General features: G+C 40.4%; 1 protein-coding gene and 1 long non-coding RNA gene across 23 annotated transcripts in view; one reads left to right on the top strand and one right to left on the bottom strand.

Moving 5' to 3' along the window:
• Positions 1 to 13,464, top strand: part of PARD3 (par-3 family cell polarity regulator) — a 780,879-nt gene extending 767,415 nt beyond the window's left edge. For all 22 annotated transcript variants that reach the window (XM_059655793.1, XM_059655831.1, XM_059655947.1 and 19 more), the window contains 2 exons: positions 5,114 to 5,241; positions 11,471 to 13,464. In XM_059655793.1, coding sequence (XP_059511776.1) covers positions 5,114 to 5,241; positions 11,471 to 11,864 — 522 coding nt within the window. In that variant the 3' untranslated portion in view covers positions 11,865 to 13,464. The remainder of the gene's footprint in view (positions 1 to 5,113; positions 5,242 to 11,470) is intronic.
• LOC132211217 (uncharacterized) overlaps positions 1 to 18,294 on the bottom strand; it is a 1,824,365-nt gene that overhangs the window by 212,012 nt on the left and 1,594,059 nt on the right. The window lies entirely within an intron of this gene.

The raw sequence follows: 18,294 nt of genomic DNA, 5'->3' as shown, positions 1-18,294 counted from the left end.
TGGTTGTGACTGGTCCTGAGTACCCTGTTTGGGATTACAGTTTGTGGCTCTTTATGCTGGGGCTGGCTGCATTTGGAAAGGACCAAGAAGTACATTATGATCTGCTTATCCTAGCCCTGGGTCCAGAAGCAGATCAGGCAAAGACTCAGAGCACCCAGAGATTCCTCCTCTGCCTGTAGGGCAATTGTTATTCTTAGTCATTTAATGAGCTTCAAGTTATAGACCACAATGGAACCAAAACTTCACATGGTGAGGCAAGACATTTTCCAATGGATAGGGCAGTTGCACCCCCTCCCCTGCCCCCCCCCCCCACACACACACAAGCTGCCTGGATAGTAAAGGGGTTCCTGAGAATGATGTCCTCTGCAGCATGGGGGAATGACTCAGCACAGGAATGTAGGTGACTGTTCTCCAAGCTCTATCCCCAGCGCCACTCACCCTGGATTCTCCTCACACAGCTCTACTCCACTCTTCCCTTACTCTGCCAGAGCCCAAGTTGAATGACAGCTCATGAAATTTTGTATGTTGCCCCTTTAAGGGGGTGCCTACATTTCCAGCTGTCTCTCCCTGGTAGAAAGCAACCCTGCTACTTTTCACAGTCAGATGTTACATGGTCACCTTTCTCAGTTCTGGTGCTCTCAGCTGGAAAGCCCAGCTTGGCATTTAGACCCTAGACTTCTCAGGGAGAACCTCCTACAGCTGTGATATCCCTCCAGAAATTCAGGTGTTGCCTGTGGGAGCCTGACCAGACCTCGCACATCTGCACTTCCTACCAGTCTCTATGCTGTTTACACACAATGTCCTTGGTAATAAGGGTTCTGTCCAGCTAGTCTCCAGTTAAGAATTCAGGATAATTTTTCTGTGTTTTCATTGTAATTCCAGTTTGGTCCTGGGAAAATGTCAGTGTAGCTCTGACATTTAATCCATAGCCATCTTGCCCAGGTCATAAAAGGATCAATTTTACATTGTAAGTTTGTGCTAAGAATTAGCAGTTTTGATTTTGTATTTTAATTTTTTGTATTGTTTATTTTTATTTTGAAAAATGGGATTTTATTTAAATGAGAGGAATACTTTGTTAATGACTTAATTTAGTGAAACACTATATGGAAGATATTTTTTTGTTTTAAACTAGTAAGTGACACCAAAATTATGTAGCTTTCTCAAGCTTTATATAATTTTTATATAGTATAAATAGTACCTCTTTAATAATCATGATAAAGACTAATAGTTTGGAGCTAACTTATAAAAAAAATGTGCATAGTTTCACTGGGGTTTAAGCAGCAGCAATGGAGAGATTCACATATAATGCTCCTCCAGCACACTATGTAGTAGATAATCATGGATTATCTCATCTTGCAACCTCTATCATATTGTCTTGGAAACCTTGTCATCAATATCATCAGCAAGAAGACCAGGGTTATTTGTAATTTGCTCTCTTGAAATAGAGTTATTGCCTTGTTATCTGATGAATCTCCAGAGTTTTTCCAAGTATGCTTTACCTGCATGTTTCCCTATATAGATGTCACTTTTTTGTTAAAGCTGTTAATGCTGGGTTTTTTTTTTAACACAGACACTTCTCTCTAGGGTTACGAAATATCTCTTCATATTAGTCTATGTTTTTGTAATTTGGGACTCTCGATACATTATTCTGTTTCTGCCTTACACATGGAAAACTACAGTATTGAAAAATCAGGATTGTAGATTGTACTTTTATTCTCACAATTTACATTTTTATGAGATCTTCATTGAAATAATGAATGAGGTTATTTTTTATAACCAAGTATGAAAGGCCAAGTATGAAACTTTCCAGATGGACTTAGTAAGTTGTTGCTTTAAGCTGGTTATGTATACAATCTTCCTTGAAATCTCTGGCCCAATAAAATTTCATCTTAAAGATATGGGTGATTCTTTTTAATAACCTACCCTTTTGTATACTCTGAAAAGAGAAATAGAGTAAAACATTATGGTAAGCCTGAGATTCATATTTCATCATAGTGAGCACAATAGTATGAACTATGTCAATATATTGATACCAAACTCATTCACTCATTTTTTTAAGTTTTCAGATCCCATCTCATAATAATTTCAGTTTGAAGTTCATCAAGATCCAACTAGATGCTTGCTGCTCATAATGTTTGAGATGAATGGTATCAGAAAACACACATTTGAGGAAACAAAAGCCCTTCAACTTTTTTTTCTTTCCTCTATCAGAATCAAATTTTCAGGCTTCTGGTAGAAACAACTTAAAAGTACACCTGATGCCCTGGAGCATTGGCCCACAGGCTAAAGGGTAGTAGTTTCAATTCCTGGTCAAGGTTATGCACCCTGGGTTCAGGTTTGATCCCAAGCCCCTGTTGGGGGGCATACAGGAGGTGAGGATTAAAAAAAAAATACATCTGAAATTTCTACAAGACCTTGCATTTTCTTTTCACATCTCCTCAGCTGTGTGTTACAAACAGCATGAGCTTATGAAACTGTTTACTAAATCTTGCTGCAGAATGCCAACTCTTTCGAGGCTTCTTGACATGTGTATATGACTTATTCTGAGTGAAAAGAAAAGGGAAATATGGTTGTTTTTGAAGGCATATTGTGTAGTATTTTCTTGCTTTGCTTTCCCTCTGTCCAGTGGCTTCTCTCAGGATTCCCTGTGAACACTAGAACAGCTCCATTTTCTATTTGGCCAGCCTCTTCAAGTGCAATGGAAGAAAATGTTTGTCTTCTCTAATGCAGTTGATGAACACTTGGTTGATGCTTTGTTTGCATAAGCAGAACTCATTCAGTGAAGTGTTTTCCTTGCTAAAGGCACCATTGATGTGTTGACTCCCATGTTGTGGAGAGAGTGTGTGGACACACATTTGTTCCTATGAGTATGGCTATAAATACCCACTAGTTGAAATTGGGGTAATCTTCACACATTTTTTGGTATCAGGATATTTTTAATATGTTCAGTGGCTGTGCCAGTATGCTTTGAAAATTTTGTCCTGTATATTGCCATATTGTTGCTTACCAATAAATAAGATAATGCTGGCCAGGCAGAGAGCGAACAATAGATGATGCTTGCTTCTGTTAACACAAAAGCCAACTACAAGAGACATTGTTTAAGTAACAGGCCCACATGTTTTCTTACAGGTCTCCAAATGAATGCTATAACTCTATTATTTTAGAAAATTATTATGAAGTCAAAGTCTGCCATTGGCTTTCAACTCTAAAAGAAAATCGATAATGTGTTTTTAACAGACATTCTTCACTCAGAATATGCCTGTTGCATGACGCCAAGGGGAACAGAGGTTAGCATGCACCAAAAGGATTATTTAAGAGTGTGAGCCATTGATGCTATGATAAACCATCGTGGGGTGTTTATAGCATTAGAGGCATTGTTGTCTATTTTTTCAAAAAGCCAAACCAGTGAGAAGCCAGAGCATGCACAGGACTAGATCTATGCAACACAGTATATACATCCAGTATCTGATTTGAGCGAGAGGCACAATCAGCAGATGACTGCTGACCAAAGTATTTAGCCAGCAGGATTGAACATTTCTCTATAGCAGCGGTTCTCAACCTGTGGGTCACAACTCCTCTGGGTGTCGAACGACCCTTTCACAGGGGTTGCCTAAGACCATCGGAAAACACATATATAATTACATATAGTTTTTGTGATTAATCACTATGCTTTAATTATGTTCAATTTGTAACAATGAAAATACATTCTGCATATCAGATATTTACATTATGATTCATAACAGTAGCAAAATTACAGTTATGAAGTAGCAACGAAAATAATTTTATGGTTGGGGGTCACCACAACATGAGGAACTGTATTAAAGTGTCGCAGCATTAGGAAGGTTGAAAACCACTGCTCTATAGGATACAATTAGCCTAGGTAAAAATGCCATTTCCTAATCACTAAGGCAAAACGTCTTGTCTTATAACCAATTTAAGTAGCTATTAGCTTTCAGGTTTATTAATTTGATAAGCATTTTTATTCCCCATTTGGCTACCATCCCTGGACTAGAGGACACTTGTATGTGATTAACAATAGGTAGTTACACCTAAACTTGGTTCAAATGTAACTCTCTCTCTCTCTCTCTTTTTTTAATCCTAACCCAAGGATATTTTTTCCATTGATTTTTTTTTTTTTTTGAGTGGAAGGGAAGCAGAGAGACACACAGAGAGAGAAACATCAATTGGTTGCCTCCCTTATGTGCCCCAACTGGGTGCTGGGGATCAAGCCTGCAACCCAAGTATGTGCCCTTGACCAGAATCGAACCTACAACCCTTTAGTCTGCTGGGCCGAGACTCTGACCACTGAGGAACACCAGCCAGGGCTTAACTGTCATTCTTTTTTTTTTTTTTTTGTTTATTTATTTATTTATTTATTTTTTATTGCTTAAAGTATTACAAAGGGTATTACGTATGTATCCATTTTATCCCCCCGCCCTAGACAGTCCCCTAGCCTCCCCTATCACCCAGTGTCTTATGTCCATTGGTTATGCTTATATGCATGCATACAAGTCCTTTAGTTGATCTCTTACCCCACTACCTCCTGCCCCCCAACCCTCCCCGGCCTTCCCGCTGCAGTTTGACAATCTGTTTGAGGCAGCTCTGCCTCTGTATCTATTATTGTTCAAAAGTTTATAATGGTCTCTATTGTCCATGAATGAGTGAGATCATGTGGTATTTTTCCTTTATTGACTGGCTTATTTCACTTAGCATAATGCTCTCCTTAACTGTCATTCTTTAGGAAAAGGGGGATCAGCTTTTATTGCGTCCTACCGTTAAACTAAAATACATAACCATTGAAAACATTTGCCAGCATAGCTAACCTTCAATTTTATTTATTTACTTGGCATTGAATTTGTCAAGCCTCATTAGGAAGACTTAGAAAGGTTGACCTCTCAATTTCTAACCATTCTAAAGCCATAATTAAAATTTAAGATGATTCAATATTTGGGGCTCATAAGAGCAATTAGATAAATGTCTCTTTTATCAAACTTGAGAAAATTGCAGTTGGTTTTATTTTAATTTCACAGAATTTTCCAAATGTTTCTAAGTCAGTCTATAAGAAATGATGTGATTCCCTTCTCGTGAATTATTTTGCATTTTCCTCCTGCAGCCCAGCTCCCGACCTCCGGCACAGAGTGGCAGGCACTCGGTGTCCGTGGAGGTGCAGATGCAGCGCCAGCGGCAAGAGGAGCGTGAGAGCTTCCAGCAGGCCCAGCGCCAGTACAGCTCTCTGCCTAGGTACAGTACTCACTTACACTCTGTCCTTCCAAAATTGCCCTGGCTTCTCCACCTTACCCACGGTGGTCAGAGAGGAACCGCAGTGGATGGTAGGGGTTGTTGTCTGGCTTCAAGGCCATCTTACTATGTGGCAAGAAGACTAGAAAGAAAGCTGTTTCAGGACATGCCAATATTATCAATGAGTACTTCGGGACTGGACCTGGGTTATAGCATTGGTTCTGCCCTCCCATGTGGCCATGGGGAGAAAGTTTCCTCCTCTGAAAAATGGAAAGATAACTCTCATTTTGCTTAGTTCCTAGGGTAACTAGAATAACTGCTACTTCGGATATCTAGAGCTCTGTAGATGGGTGGAGTGAATGCTTCATGCTCTATACTTAGGTGGGCTCCATGGTCCCTAATCTCCCCCTATTGCTCTACTGCCAGTTTTGTGTTTGCTTGTGTTGATCCTCAGAGGATCCCAGTGTGCCCACCTCATTATCTGACAACCACATGGAGGTACCTCTGCTCTGGGGGCTCTGTCAGGCCTAGAAAGTGCTCAGGTGACTGAGCCCTCACACATGGAACAACAACCATTTTTCCATCTGAGTATTTCATATATACATAGTAAAGAATAAAAATATTTAAAAATATTCAGCTTTCCAACTTCCCAAAATAAGTCACTCCTAGTAATCACAATCTTACAGGCATTTTTCTACTTCAAACCAGGTAACAAAAACATTTTGGGTACAAAAAAAATCCACTTACCTTGTTTTTATCAACTGTTCGAATTTGAGCAGAACAACTTTTATTTGGGGACAGGGAAGGGAACAAATGCTTATCTGTGTAAACTTAACTGACCAATATAAAAGTGATCTTGATTCAATTTCTAATAAAGATGAGTCCCTTTAAATGTTAAATAATCACTATATTAACTGTGAGGTATTTGACTACATTGACCCATGTCACCATGGGAATGTGGATGTGAATGAGAATCTATACTGGGGTGAGTGTCATTACTATAGTAACTTGTTCATTCAGTTCTTTTTTTCAGTTCATAAAATTATATTTCCTTTGAGTAATAAATTATATTTTTTCTTTTATACAGAATTATCTTCTCTTTTAAATAGGAGGATAACTAACAGTTATTTAGCCCATTCTAAGTAAGTGTCATTGAAGTTTAGGTCTGGGCAAGACCTGGAGATCATATTGTCTTACAAGGAAACAGCTCTGAAAGATTAAGCAGCTTTCCCTAAGACCACACAGCTAGCACGGAATTCAAACGCAAACCTGCCTATGCCCTTTATAATCATTAATTTCCATATATCATTGCCACCAAAACTTTTGTTCCCAAGTTTGGAATATTGACAGATGTAGGTGTAAAGTCCCCCTCTGTGCTCTATGCCCTTAGCATTTGGAAGGAGGCCCCTGTATGACTCAGCCCAGTGCATCAGCTGCTGGACGCCTCGCGGATTATACATAAAGGTTCTTCCATGTGAGTGCCTTCTCCCAGCCGGTTGGCTTGCAGTTGTCAGAAGGATGAGCATGATAAAGTAGATGAATTGACACACCGGGTATGGTCCTGCTGCCACAGCCACGTAGGTGGCCCGTAGCACATCAAGACCTGTGTGAGTGGCTACAACGTGCTTTAGGCATATATTGTCTGTGCAGGGACCAGGTTCTTAATCTGTTGATAAACAGTTTGGCTTTCTGTATTTTACTTGTGTTTGAGAGTATTTATAAGAAGTGAAAGAGAACTATCATATAGTGTATAAAGAAGAGGAGTGAGTTGACATGCACAGAACTAAGGAAGGGATGTGAGAGAGATGGTGGCCGGAGGGCCTAGAGGGGTGGATGGCCTGGTAGAAGAGAGACTAGGGCCCTGTTCCCCAGAAAGAGGACACAGATCAATGCTTCCATGGAATTTCTCCTGGTCACATTCCATAGGAGCTCAGTATTCCAAACATATCTTTTTGTCCTGGCATGTCTCTCCCCTCTTCACTCGCTACCTGTCCTTTCCACCACATCACTCTGCCTCCCTTTCTCTCTCTCTCCCTCTCCTCCTGAAGCACCTGGTAGAAGTATCTGTACTTCCATGTAGAAGATGATTGCTTCTATTGGTACTACTGGTGTCATTTAGTGTTTCCCTAAATAACTAAAACTTTCCATCTGGGTATTGTGACTCTCTGATTATTAGCCATTTTACTCTGCGCAGATAGAAAAAAATAGAAAACCCAAAATGAAAGAGTTGTGTACATTTAGGCAGCTGGGTTGGTCATGTGCTCTTCTTTTAGAGAATCATTCCCAGTGTGAATCTTCACACATGTGAGGAGGATTAGGAGTGCGGAGCCTTGTGCCCCACTGCCTTGCTGGCAGAGCGGCTGCACTCCACAGCAGCTGTGTGCAGAAACCTGAACTCGGTAAAGAACCCAAACAGGAGGTCAGAGGAGGACTGCAGCAGCTTGTATGAGCTTGAGTCCAGTCCACGTCTCTGACATGTGATATTCTTCAGAGACACTGACCTCTGCTTTTCAGATGTTGACAATTAGCAGGGTTTTATCTAAACAAGTTGGTATGGCATTTGATCCCAAAAAGATTTCACACACAAACAAAAATAGTTCAGCTACAAAGTGGAATATAAAGTAAAGCAAATGGTCAAGACTTTTCTCAGTCGCAGTAGATAAGGTGGTTTGAATTAGAGGGATATGTGAGCCAGAGTAGTTTGAAATTCTAACTGTAATTAAGGAAACCAAACGGCAGAATTCAAGTTTCATTTTGAAATGTCAGTAGGAAACATTAGCCAGGTAGTAACACTGGTTCTGAAGGAAAGGGGACCTGAGTGGCCCCACACTCAATTCTCAATCAGACTAAGACTTCTTTTTTATTTTTTAAATTCTTAAATCAGTTTTCATTTTTACTTTCTTTTTTAAAAAATCTATATTTTTAGTCCTAAATTAGTTTCTTCATTTAGTTTCCAAAAGGCAACGCTCAAACGGTGAATGTTCAGAGTCACTGATAGAAAAACTTAAGATCCTATATTAATTTTTTAAAATTTTCCTGCTGTCTCCCCAGTTCTTCTTCAATTTTCCCTCTCCCTTGGTTTCATATCTGTTGGTGTCTCACTTCTCTGCTTTGTATGTCTCACTTCTCCACTATGTCTTCACACTCTGACATAGTCTTCCCTACCAGGCCCATTTATTATGTCTCTGAGCTGCTTGTTAACTTGTTAGCGTTGGTCTTTATATCTTTCATCATCCTTCTGCATCCTCCTCATCTCGGTGGCTAACTGGCTTTCCGCAAGGTGTGAGTCCTCTGCATGATGATGGCCTTCAGGCCACTTTGGAGATAATTGTAATCATAGACAAAGCAGGGTGTGTGCTTTCAGTGGATTCAGAAATCTCCAGTGGGCTCATTCCAAGACCAAACAAGCCTGCATGTTGGTTACAAAGAAATTCACATTGATGGACATTGATGTTTTCTTGCTGCTGTTGTTATTGTGGCCTTTGGGCAATCATGGGACATTGGAAAGCTTCCTTCTCATCTCTGTGGAATTGGGTGGACTTGCCCTCATTTAGTGAGGGTTCTTCAGTTATTCTCTAGTGCCTTTCTCTCCTCTTTGTTTCTACCCAATTTCTCTGACAAAAGAAAAGAAAGCTAATATTTTTCTTCTTTGGTCAGAAAGATGCTTCCCAAAACCCAGAGCCTGTTCTTTGAAGGCAAAGTGACGTTGCCTTCAAACTACTCCTCCAACCCCCATTAGTCAGCCATTTACTCTGTGCCATACCTTCCTAAACATTTTGCATGCATTATTTTGTTCATTTCAGCCTCATAACCCTATGAGGTTAGCTATTATACCTATTTCACAGATGAGGCAAGTTGGACCCAGAGAGCATTACCCTCTCAGCATCCCCCAACTGGCAAATGGCAGATTCCAGATGTGAATCTATGTCTATCTGATCCAAAGCCATTCTCCCATTGTGCCTAGTACCCAGGTGATGAGCTTCCTAGTGTTGGAAACTCTTATTGTCTGCTGCACTCTTATGTTTCTCTGTGACTTGCTCATTTCCTGTGTCTTAATTAAGAGTTGTGGGTACCACTAGCTTTCTTACCAAGGAAGTGTGTGTGTATGTCTGTGTGTGTGTATACATGTGTATGTATCTACATGTATGTACTTTCCCCACATACCTTACTTTAAACCTCAGGGAGGTCTGCTTTCCTCTCTATATATGATTAATTTGAAGAAATTTTTAAAGAAATCCTTCCACATCATCAGAGTTTCCATTCCTAACAAACCTTTAGTGAGTTCTCAGTGTGTTCCTGGATTGATTAAAAATTCAGCTTATGGTACATGACCTCTACAGAGCACATCTTCAGGCTTTCCAGAGTTAAAAATACAGGATGAAGAGGGTTCATGGGTCTCAGTAGGTCAAGGATGAGAAAGAGGTGAAATGTCTGCAGCCTATTTCTGATTATCTTTAGATTGATAACCAACTTATGAAGGAGTCCCACTTTTGTTACTGTAACTTCAGTAACAAATTTATTGTTTTAATTAAAGTTTCATGATTAATGTCAAATCCCTGGTTTATGCGGGCACTTTCCAACATTCCTGTCTCTGGGCAGATTAATGTATGACAGATAATCAATGCTTTAGGCAAATAAACTATTCCACCAAATGGAAGGATTCTTGCTTGGGCTGATTGTACAAATGGTCTGAATTCCCATTAACCCTTTGTACGCCATAAGTGTCTATAGGTGCTTTAAAATCATTTTTTGTGAGAATTTTCAACTAAAAATATTCAAGAACACCCGAATTATGTGTAATATAATATATTTATTTTTATACTATTCATTGCAAATTAATTTTTTAAATTAAATTCAAAATATCATGGCGTGTGGGGATGGTTTTTGTTTTGGATGCGTGGCAGTTAACTGGTTAGAAGAGAACCAGATAAATATACTGTAGACTGCTCAATTAATCATAGTCATATCCAGAGATGATGCTGATCATTAGTTCATTTCCTTATTGAAAATATCCCTGACTACATTTTAGGTCATAGGAAAAATAGGCAGATTTGATCCAAAGCCCTAATAATGGCACTTTTGAATGTTCAAAAATGCAAATTGCTTCATCCCTGTGGAAGACCCAGTGACTGCATAGGCCCTGTTTTTCCTCTGCAGGGCCCTTTTGAACATTCCATCATGTGTGTGTTGATGCAAAAGGCTGAGGAATATATACTGTCACCAAATGGTTTTCTTATTGATACATGGAGCAATAGATTTTGTTTTATTACTGGATTCTCTCTCCCTCTCTCCCATTTTCAAGGCTAAATATTAGGGCTTGTCTCCCTTTCTAACAAAAAATTGTTTTACTTTATCATATCCAATCTTATTGTAAATTCATAAAAGCATCTAGAGACTAGATAATAAATTAAAGATATTTCAAAACAGTAATGTTTCCTGAAAATGATGTGTAACTTTATTGCACAAATGATGATAATTTGAAATTTCTGTATGACTGATTTATTCCCCTATCCTGTGGTGAACAAACATGAGTTTAGTAAGCTGTCCTGCCTTTGGTGAGGGGACAGTGCATGGAACAGCAGTGCTTACTCTGCAGACTTCCAGGTCTACAGTCTTGATGAGCATGTGTTCTGAGGCGTGTCCATTGCTGACATATACAACTCAAAAGCCAGGGCTGTAAGGGACTGCCTGTTGCATTTTTCATCATAAAGGAGTCGAGATTTAAATCTTTCATAGCTGAACTCACATTGTAATCCATTACATGTACTTCCTATTAGCTAGCATCTCTGGCACCATAGTGGCAGCTGTGTAAAATATTTGTTTTGCTTGTTTAGAATCGAATTGTAATGTTCTGAAGCAAGCAATTATTGCTAGAGTAGATGCTGCCAAATCTCTAATCCTCCTCTAAAGCATTTTGCCAATGTGTCTGAATTGCAGGAGATATATGTTCCTTAAGTAGAATAGACAGTACCTCCCCAGACACAGAAGGTGGACCCTGTTTCTGAATAGCTGTCAGTTAGTTCTCTCTCCTGTTTAGCCCTTGTTTGTTCACTTGTCTGAGATTTGAGCTTGCTGACAGTCACATTTTCTTCCCCCAGCCCCCATCACAGTGCCTGGAGCATAATACTATTTGTTGAAATATTGAAATGCATATACCCTCTTACCCCTTCCCTCCTCCTTTTTGCTCTCCCCTTCTCCCAATCTCACACTGACCTTTGGCTTTGCTTTCTAGGCAAAGCAGGAAAAATGCCAGCTCTGTCTCCCAGGATTCCTGGGAGCAGAACTACTCGCCTGGGGAAGGCTTCCAGAGTGCCAAGGAGAGCCTCAGGTACTCCAGCTACCAAGGCTCCAGAAACGGCTACCTGGGCGGGCATGGCTTCAATGCCAGGGTGATGCTGGAAACCCAGGAGCTCCTTCGCCAGGAACAGAGACGGAAAGAGCAGCAGATGAAGAAGCAGCCTGCTCCCGAGGGGCTCAGCAGCTATGACTCGTATAAGAAAGTCCAGGACCCCAGTTACACTCCCCCTAAGGGGCCCTTCCGGCAGGATGTGCCCCCATCCCCTTCTCAGGTCGCTAGGCTGAGCAGACTCCAGACTCCTGAAAAAGGGAGACCCTTCTATTCCTGAGCAGAAGAGCGGATGCTTCATTCATGCAATAAAGGACATTTTCTTATGGAGACTTGTATTTGGGGAGTTTTTTTAAAAACCTCCATGGTACTATGGAATATTTCTGTTGTTGGTATCAGTGCCTTTAAGCAGTATGGGCAAAGAAATGGAAGGCCTTAATGTCTTTGCCAGTATGTCTCAAGTGTATTTCATGGAAGGATTTCCCACTCTCTGACAATCATCTGCTCGAAGCATTTGTCACAGCATCTCTCAGGAGGACCAGGAATTCTTGGCCTGACTCAAGAGATGTTCATGGCTTTGTGTCACAGCCCCATACAACTAGTGGTGACAAATTACCTTGAAGCTGAGGTAATGTTGATTTCTCTTTATTCCCTTTAAGTTTCCTGCGATGTGAGGCACCTCTCAGTTTCTGGTGGATGAAAGTGAGCGACATACTCCAGAAATTGGGGTTTTACAGTACCTCATAGCACAGTCATTTATAATTGGTATGGTTTTTCCTTTTCATTCTCTGTTCCTCATAACAGCAAAGTTCCTTCATGTTATAAAGAAGTTAAGCCATATTCCATCACTGTCGGGTTTTCATGGGGCTTCTTTTGTAACTGCCTTATACCTAAACATTACCAATAAAGTGATCATCTATTCTGAGATTACAAATGCTTTTGTTTGGTCATATTCCTAATACATGTGTCGAGTCACCACACTGTGTAGGGAAGGCGAGAGAGGGGAGGGACCCCTGGCGGGGAAGGACTGGGCTGCCCATCGTCCTGTGTATATCGTGTGGGAAGTGGTAGCTAAGGAAACAATTCTCCCAGGATGAGCTTCTGGTCCATTACATCCAAGTAATTATTTTAATTAGTTTTTGATTGACAGGTTGGCAGGAAGGGCATAGAGTGGGACAAAGATAGGTCATTCATTTGGAGATTCTAAAAACTCATCTGCTTTCTACCGTTCCCAAGTCGATAGGAATTGACATGTGTCTGGCGCATCCACATGCTATATGTCTGCCTGGTGATGCCATCCGTGTTACTAAATAATTCTGCTATGAAACAGAAAAGACAAATAAGGGAAAACCCATCACACTTCACAAGGAGAACATTCTGGTGTCTGCAAGCAGTGGTGACAAAAGTGCTTCTCATGCCAATATTTTCACATGTGGGTCACTGGACCTCATCTGCTCTCATGTTTTCATCTTTTGGTCTCAACATCATGTATTATAAACCATGGCTGAGTTGCTAAAGTGCCTGCAAATCCCGATGTGAAAACGCTTGAGATGAAAGCTCCACATCCATGTATTAACAAAAAAGGAAAAAAAAGAGACATGTACTGATATGCCTATTTTTTTTTTTACTGGCACATTGTATTTTGTGTCTACTTGTTTTTAGAAAATGTGTGAAGTGTCCATACATGTACCTATGTCTCTTTTGCATTTCTGTGTAATGTTCTATTTGTTCATAATGTGCAGTGACGTTTCAGTGTTGTTACCAATGTAAACGCAGTGACCTTGAATGACAGGGCTCTTTCTCACAGCATACCCTGAGCTTGAGAAAGAACTTTCTCTGTACATATGAAACTTTGAATAAAAGGCGTATTTCTTCCTGTTGTTTGTGGTGTCTGTAGTATTCTTGTGGAAACTCTCCTAGCTAGAGTTATTTTTTAACATATAGGGTGTTCCAAAAAAAATGTACACACACACTTTGAATAATTATACAGGCAGTGTTTATTAAATTTTTTTTCATTTTCAAAATTGAGATATCAGCTATTAAAGTGTGTATACATTTTTTTTGGGGGGGGGGAACCCTGTATATTAGCAGACGTGGTTTTTTTTTCATATTTAGTGAAAGTTGGAAATTTCCTCATATTTGTCTGTACAAACACAGAAATGAGTGATTGATTGCTTATTTGAACACCTGAGGAGAGAGGGCACAGGAAAAAGGGACCTTCTTTTAAAACATTTTTTTAATTTATTTTTAGAGAGGGAGAGGAATGGAGAGACAGACAGACAGACAGATATCAATCTGTTGTTCTACTTATTCACGCATTCCTTAGTTAATTCTTGTATGTGCTCTGTCTGGGGATTGAACCCACAACCTTGGCATTATTGGGGGAACTTTCTTAATGAATCCCTTGGAAGGCCCAGGCTGCCAAAAGAAGCCTGGGGAATTCTGAATTGAAAGAACCAATACATTAGAACTAAATTTTAAAAAATAAGACAGAAAACTACATAAATATTTCTATTATTGCCCTTTGCTCGCTTTGCATCATTTCAGCAAACCAAATGTTTTGATTAAGTTCTAGCCTTGTATACAGTGAGCCCAGAGAAATGTCCAAATTCTAGTTCACTTCCAATATTAACCTGTTTTATATTTCCCAAATTATGAAATAAGGTTTTGCTAAATCTTTCAGATGGATACTTGTCAACATTTGTATGGTGCTTTGATGATATGAAGGGCAGTAGATCCTAGGTATGTCTTACGCAGAAATGTAGATGTTGTACCTACCCAAAGAGCAAGTTTTGCTAAATCCTGTCAAAAATGCCTTCTTGTGGAGTGCCTGGCAACAGTTAGTTGGTTGTCACAGCAGCTCTCATTGTGTCACCAGATCCAAATTCTATCACCTCAGGATTCTAATAAGAGATGTATAGCAAGCCAGGTAATACCATGTCTTTGATTCCTATATGCATGCAAGGCATGGAAAGTAGAAAAGCAAGATGGACAGATTTGTTAATTTTCTTACTGACCAGGAAGCTCATCCATTGCAAATGCCCAAACTGGCAGGTTCTTTATCTCAACTGGCAGTGAGAAATAGAGCAGGAGAGGTAATATTGAACATTGTGGGGACCAAAATCACTAAGGAATTTGTAGGTTAAAACTGGCAACGTGAGCCATACTGAGAAGTAGGCATTGTTATGGGTCAGCACAGAAATGAGACTATGCTCCACGAGGCAGTCTTGTCCAAATGAACTGATGACCTGTGGCTCCAGACCTTGCACGAATCATGGGGAGAGTATGGCTATGGAAGGCCAGGCTAGGATGGTCTGCACATTCACTGTGCTCTGCCCATACCCGCAGGGGATGCCCCAAGTCATGAAATGGGCAGGCAGCCACACTTGGATGAGGATGGACGAGGACTCACTCAACTGTCCCTCAGAAAAGATGGTCTCACTATTACATTATCACCACTTTAGTCCATTAAGACTATATAGTCTTTAAAAGGTGTATATATAAATTATAGAAATAATATTATATAATATATCTATGTTATATGTAATTTAAGCACCGCCACCCACCCCTCTCCCTGTGGTTGGTTAGAACACAGGCTGCTCAGAGGTCAAAGCACCCACAATGGCACGGCTGTCCATGAACAGGAAGGAGAAATTTGTTTCTCTGGAAACCCTGTATGAAAGGGGGCAGAAAATAGGCAAATGGAGCTGATCACTTTATCAGCAGTGTGCTTAGTGACTGTCGCCATGTAAGACCAGACATTGCTGAGGCTCCTCTGTCCATGTCATTGCTCGAGACTTAGCTAGATATCCTGGTCATCTTGGGGATTGCTCCCTTTCCTTCAATCGCTTTTATTAGAGAGTACATGTTTGTATAGACATATAACAAACATATGTGTCATCTATAATAATAAAAGGGTAATATGCTAATTAGACCAGATGTCCTTTTGACAAGCTGGGCCGGAGGGAAGCCTGGGTCCCAGGTGCCAGAGGGAAGCTGGTGCTGGCAGGCAGGGGAAGGAAGGCCTACTCTTGCATGAATTTTGTGCATTGGGCCTCTAGTCCATAATAAAAGTATAATATGCTAATTAGACTGTGCATCCTTCCAGACATCCTTCCAGATGACCTTCCAGATGACCTTCCAGATGAAGCCAGGGCTGTGAGGGAAGCCCAGGTCCTAGGTGCCAGAGGGAAGCCGGTGCTGGCAGCCAGGGGAAGGAAGGCCTACTCTTGCATGAATTTCATGCATTGGGCCTCTAGTATTTCTATAATTATGTGTCTGTATTTGTCTGGTTTAATGTGTTCCTCATTTCCTCTGAGTCCTTAAAACCCAGGTTTTGCCCCAAGTCAGAACCAACTTAGACGAAGCAGGTAGTCCTTTGTTTCTAGCTCTGCTAGTCATGGAGAGTGTGCACTAGTGTACTCTAGGTCCACTCCATCACTGATGTCCTGCTGCATGGCAGAGTGCGCCATAAATTTAAATGTCTATTCAACAGCCTTCCCCCACCACCCTAACAAAGATTACTCTAATGATGACATGTCAGGTAAGGAGAAAATTTTATTTTTTTACTTCAGAGACAGGATATCATCGTAATAAGGCAGCTAATAAGAGCCTTCACAGGTCAGAAAGTGAGAGTGATGCAGTGCTTTAATGGAAAACCACCTTCAGCTCTGAGTAATGATTAGATCACAAAGCTCACTGAATTAAATGACTTTTTTTTAGTGTGTAGAGGAGGAGGGTGTAATTCTGAGCATAATCTTTTCTTTCCTTTTTTTTTTTTTTAAACAAGAAACTGATAATTTTAGTTTCAATCTTATGGCAAAAAGGGAAAGGTTATCATTGCACTCCACAAAGAAGGAACTTGTTTCCTGTCAGATGTGTTCTTCCCTCCAAAACTCATCACCTTCTGAGCCTGCGCTCATCTCCCTGCTCTTCCCTTTCTCTTGGCTTTCATATCCCATTCAACGAAATAAAAACCTATGGGTGTCCTTTATCCATAGATCTAGTTCCTTCAGGTTAAAACCTGTAATAGAAAATGTCATTTTTAAAGGATTCCATTTGGTTCTATTGATCAATCATCCTTTGCTAAGGAAGATAATTACCTTTTCTCACAATTATTGTTTTCCTTTCTGAGTTTAGATATAAAGGATCCATTTTTCTTCATTTTTAATTTTTTAAAGCAAGTTATATGCATGTTAGCCTGGACACAGGAGAAAAGTGCAAGAAACAAGACAAAGTCCTTTTTCCATGAGGTTGAACAATTACTCATCATTCCTCCTTAGCACTTATTTGCTCACAGGATCAATTAAATGTGTGAAAACACGCTTTTCTGAATTGCTCAACTAATTGCTGTCACCTCACACTGTTGTTGGCTTATAAAAGTCATTTGGACTTTGTCCCAAGACACTGGGGCTGTCTCCTTTGTGTCACCAGCCCAAGAGGATCAACTGCTGGAGCGGGTGCTGGGGGCAGGAGCCTCCATCTCTGAGGTAACTTTGCTGCTTGCTGTGAGGCTCCTCCTGAAATTAAAATTTGGCTTCCATAAGGGGTTTTATGATGCAAATATTTTAAGTACAACTCTGAAGATTTTGCCATTAAAAACAGTCTCACATGGCTCCGGGCCCAGCCTACTGCAAGCTACAAGGGGGGAAGAGTGCCGCGTATTGCTGGCAAGTGATAGGCAAGAGAACATCACAAATTTCTAAACCAGTCATAACCTTGGCTAATGATCTGGTTTCGGGGTTCAGTTCATATTGGACTTGCTTTTATTCAGCTCTAGTTGTCAGTGGCAACATACTTATCACAATTGTTAATGTTGAGATGAAATGGGTGAAAACATCAGCTTGACAACCCAGAGATGGGTCAGATTAGGATTAGCCAATGAATGTGGGGTATTTTGGAATACTGCAAACCTTTGAACTTGTCTTGTGAAACCTCAAAGAGAATTTGCCCTGCACATGCCTTGACCTGCTACTCAATTTCCAAACTTTTCTTAACTTTGTCTGCTTGGCTTGCCTCCCATCTGAGCCCACAGATCTCCTCTCTGGTGCAAGAACCCAAAGCATTTTCACAAAATCTGCAATAAGACTGCACAGCTGCCCCTGGCTACTTTATTCATAGAGCACTTTACAATTTGTACAACACCCTCTTTCTTGTTTTTGAACCAATAAACCCTGTGAAGCTGGATAGAGAAGCGATAGTCCAATTTTTCAAAATTTATTTTTATTGTTGACAGTATTACAGATGTCACCCACTTTCCCCACTTTGCTCCCCTTCGACCAGCCCCTGCCCCACCCTAGGCTTTCCCCACACTATTGTCTGTGTCCATGGGTTATGCATATATGCATATAAATTCTGTGGTTAATCTCTTCCCACCCATCACTCCTCCCCCTACCACTTTTCTTCTGAAATCTCACAGTCTGTTCCATGTTTCAATGCCTCTGGACCTGTTTTGTTCATCAGTTTATTTTATTCAATAGATTCCACAAATAAGTTAGATCATGTGATAATTTGTGTTTCTCTGATTGGCTTATTTTGCTTAGCATAATAATCTCCAGGTCCATCCATGCTGTCACAAAGGGTAAGACATCCTTTTTTTTTTTTTTTTTTTTTTTGTTACCACCGCAAAGCATTCCACTCAGTTTTTTTATCCACTCATCTACTGATGGGCACTTGGACTGTTTCTAGATTTTAGCTATTCTAAATAACTC

The sequence above is a fragment of the Myotis daubentonii genome, chromosome 1, assembly GCF_963259705.1.
Source record: "Myotis daubentonii chromosome 1, mMyoDau2.1, whole genome shotgun sequence".
Taxonomy (NCBI): Eukaryota; Metazoa; Chordata; class Mammalia; order Chiroptera; family Vespertilionidae; genus Myotis; species Myotis daubentonii.
The sequence above is the reverse complement of the archived record's forward strand: the minus strand, read 5'-3'. Positions and strand labels throughout refer to the sequence as shown.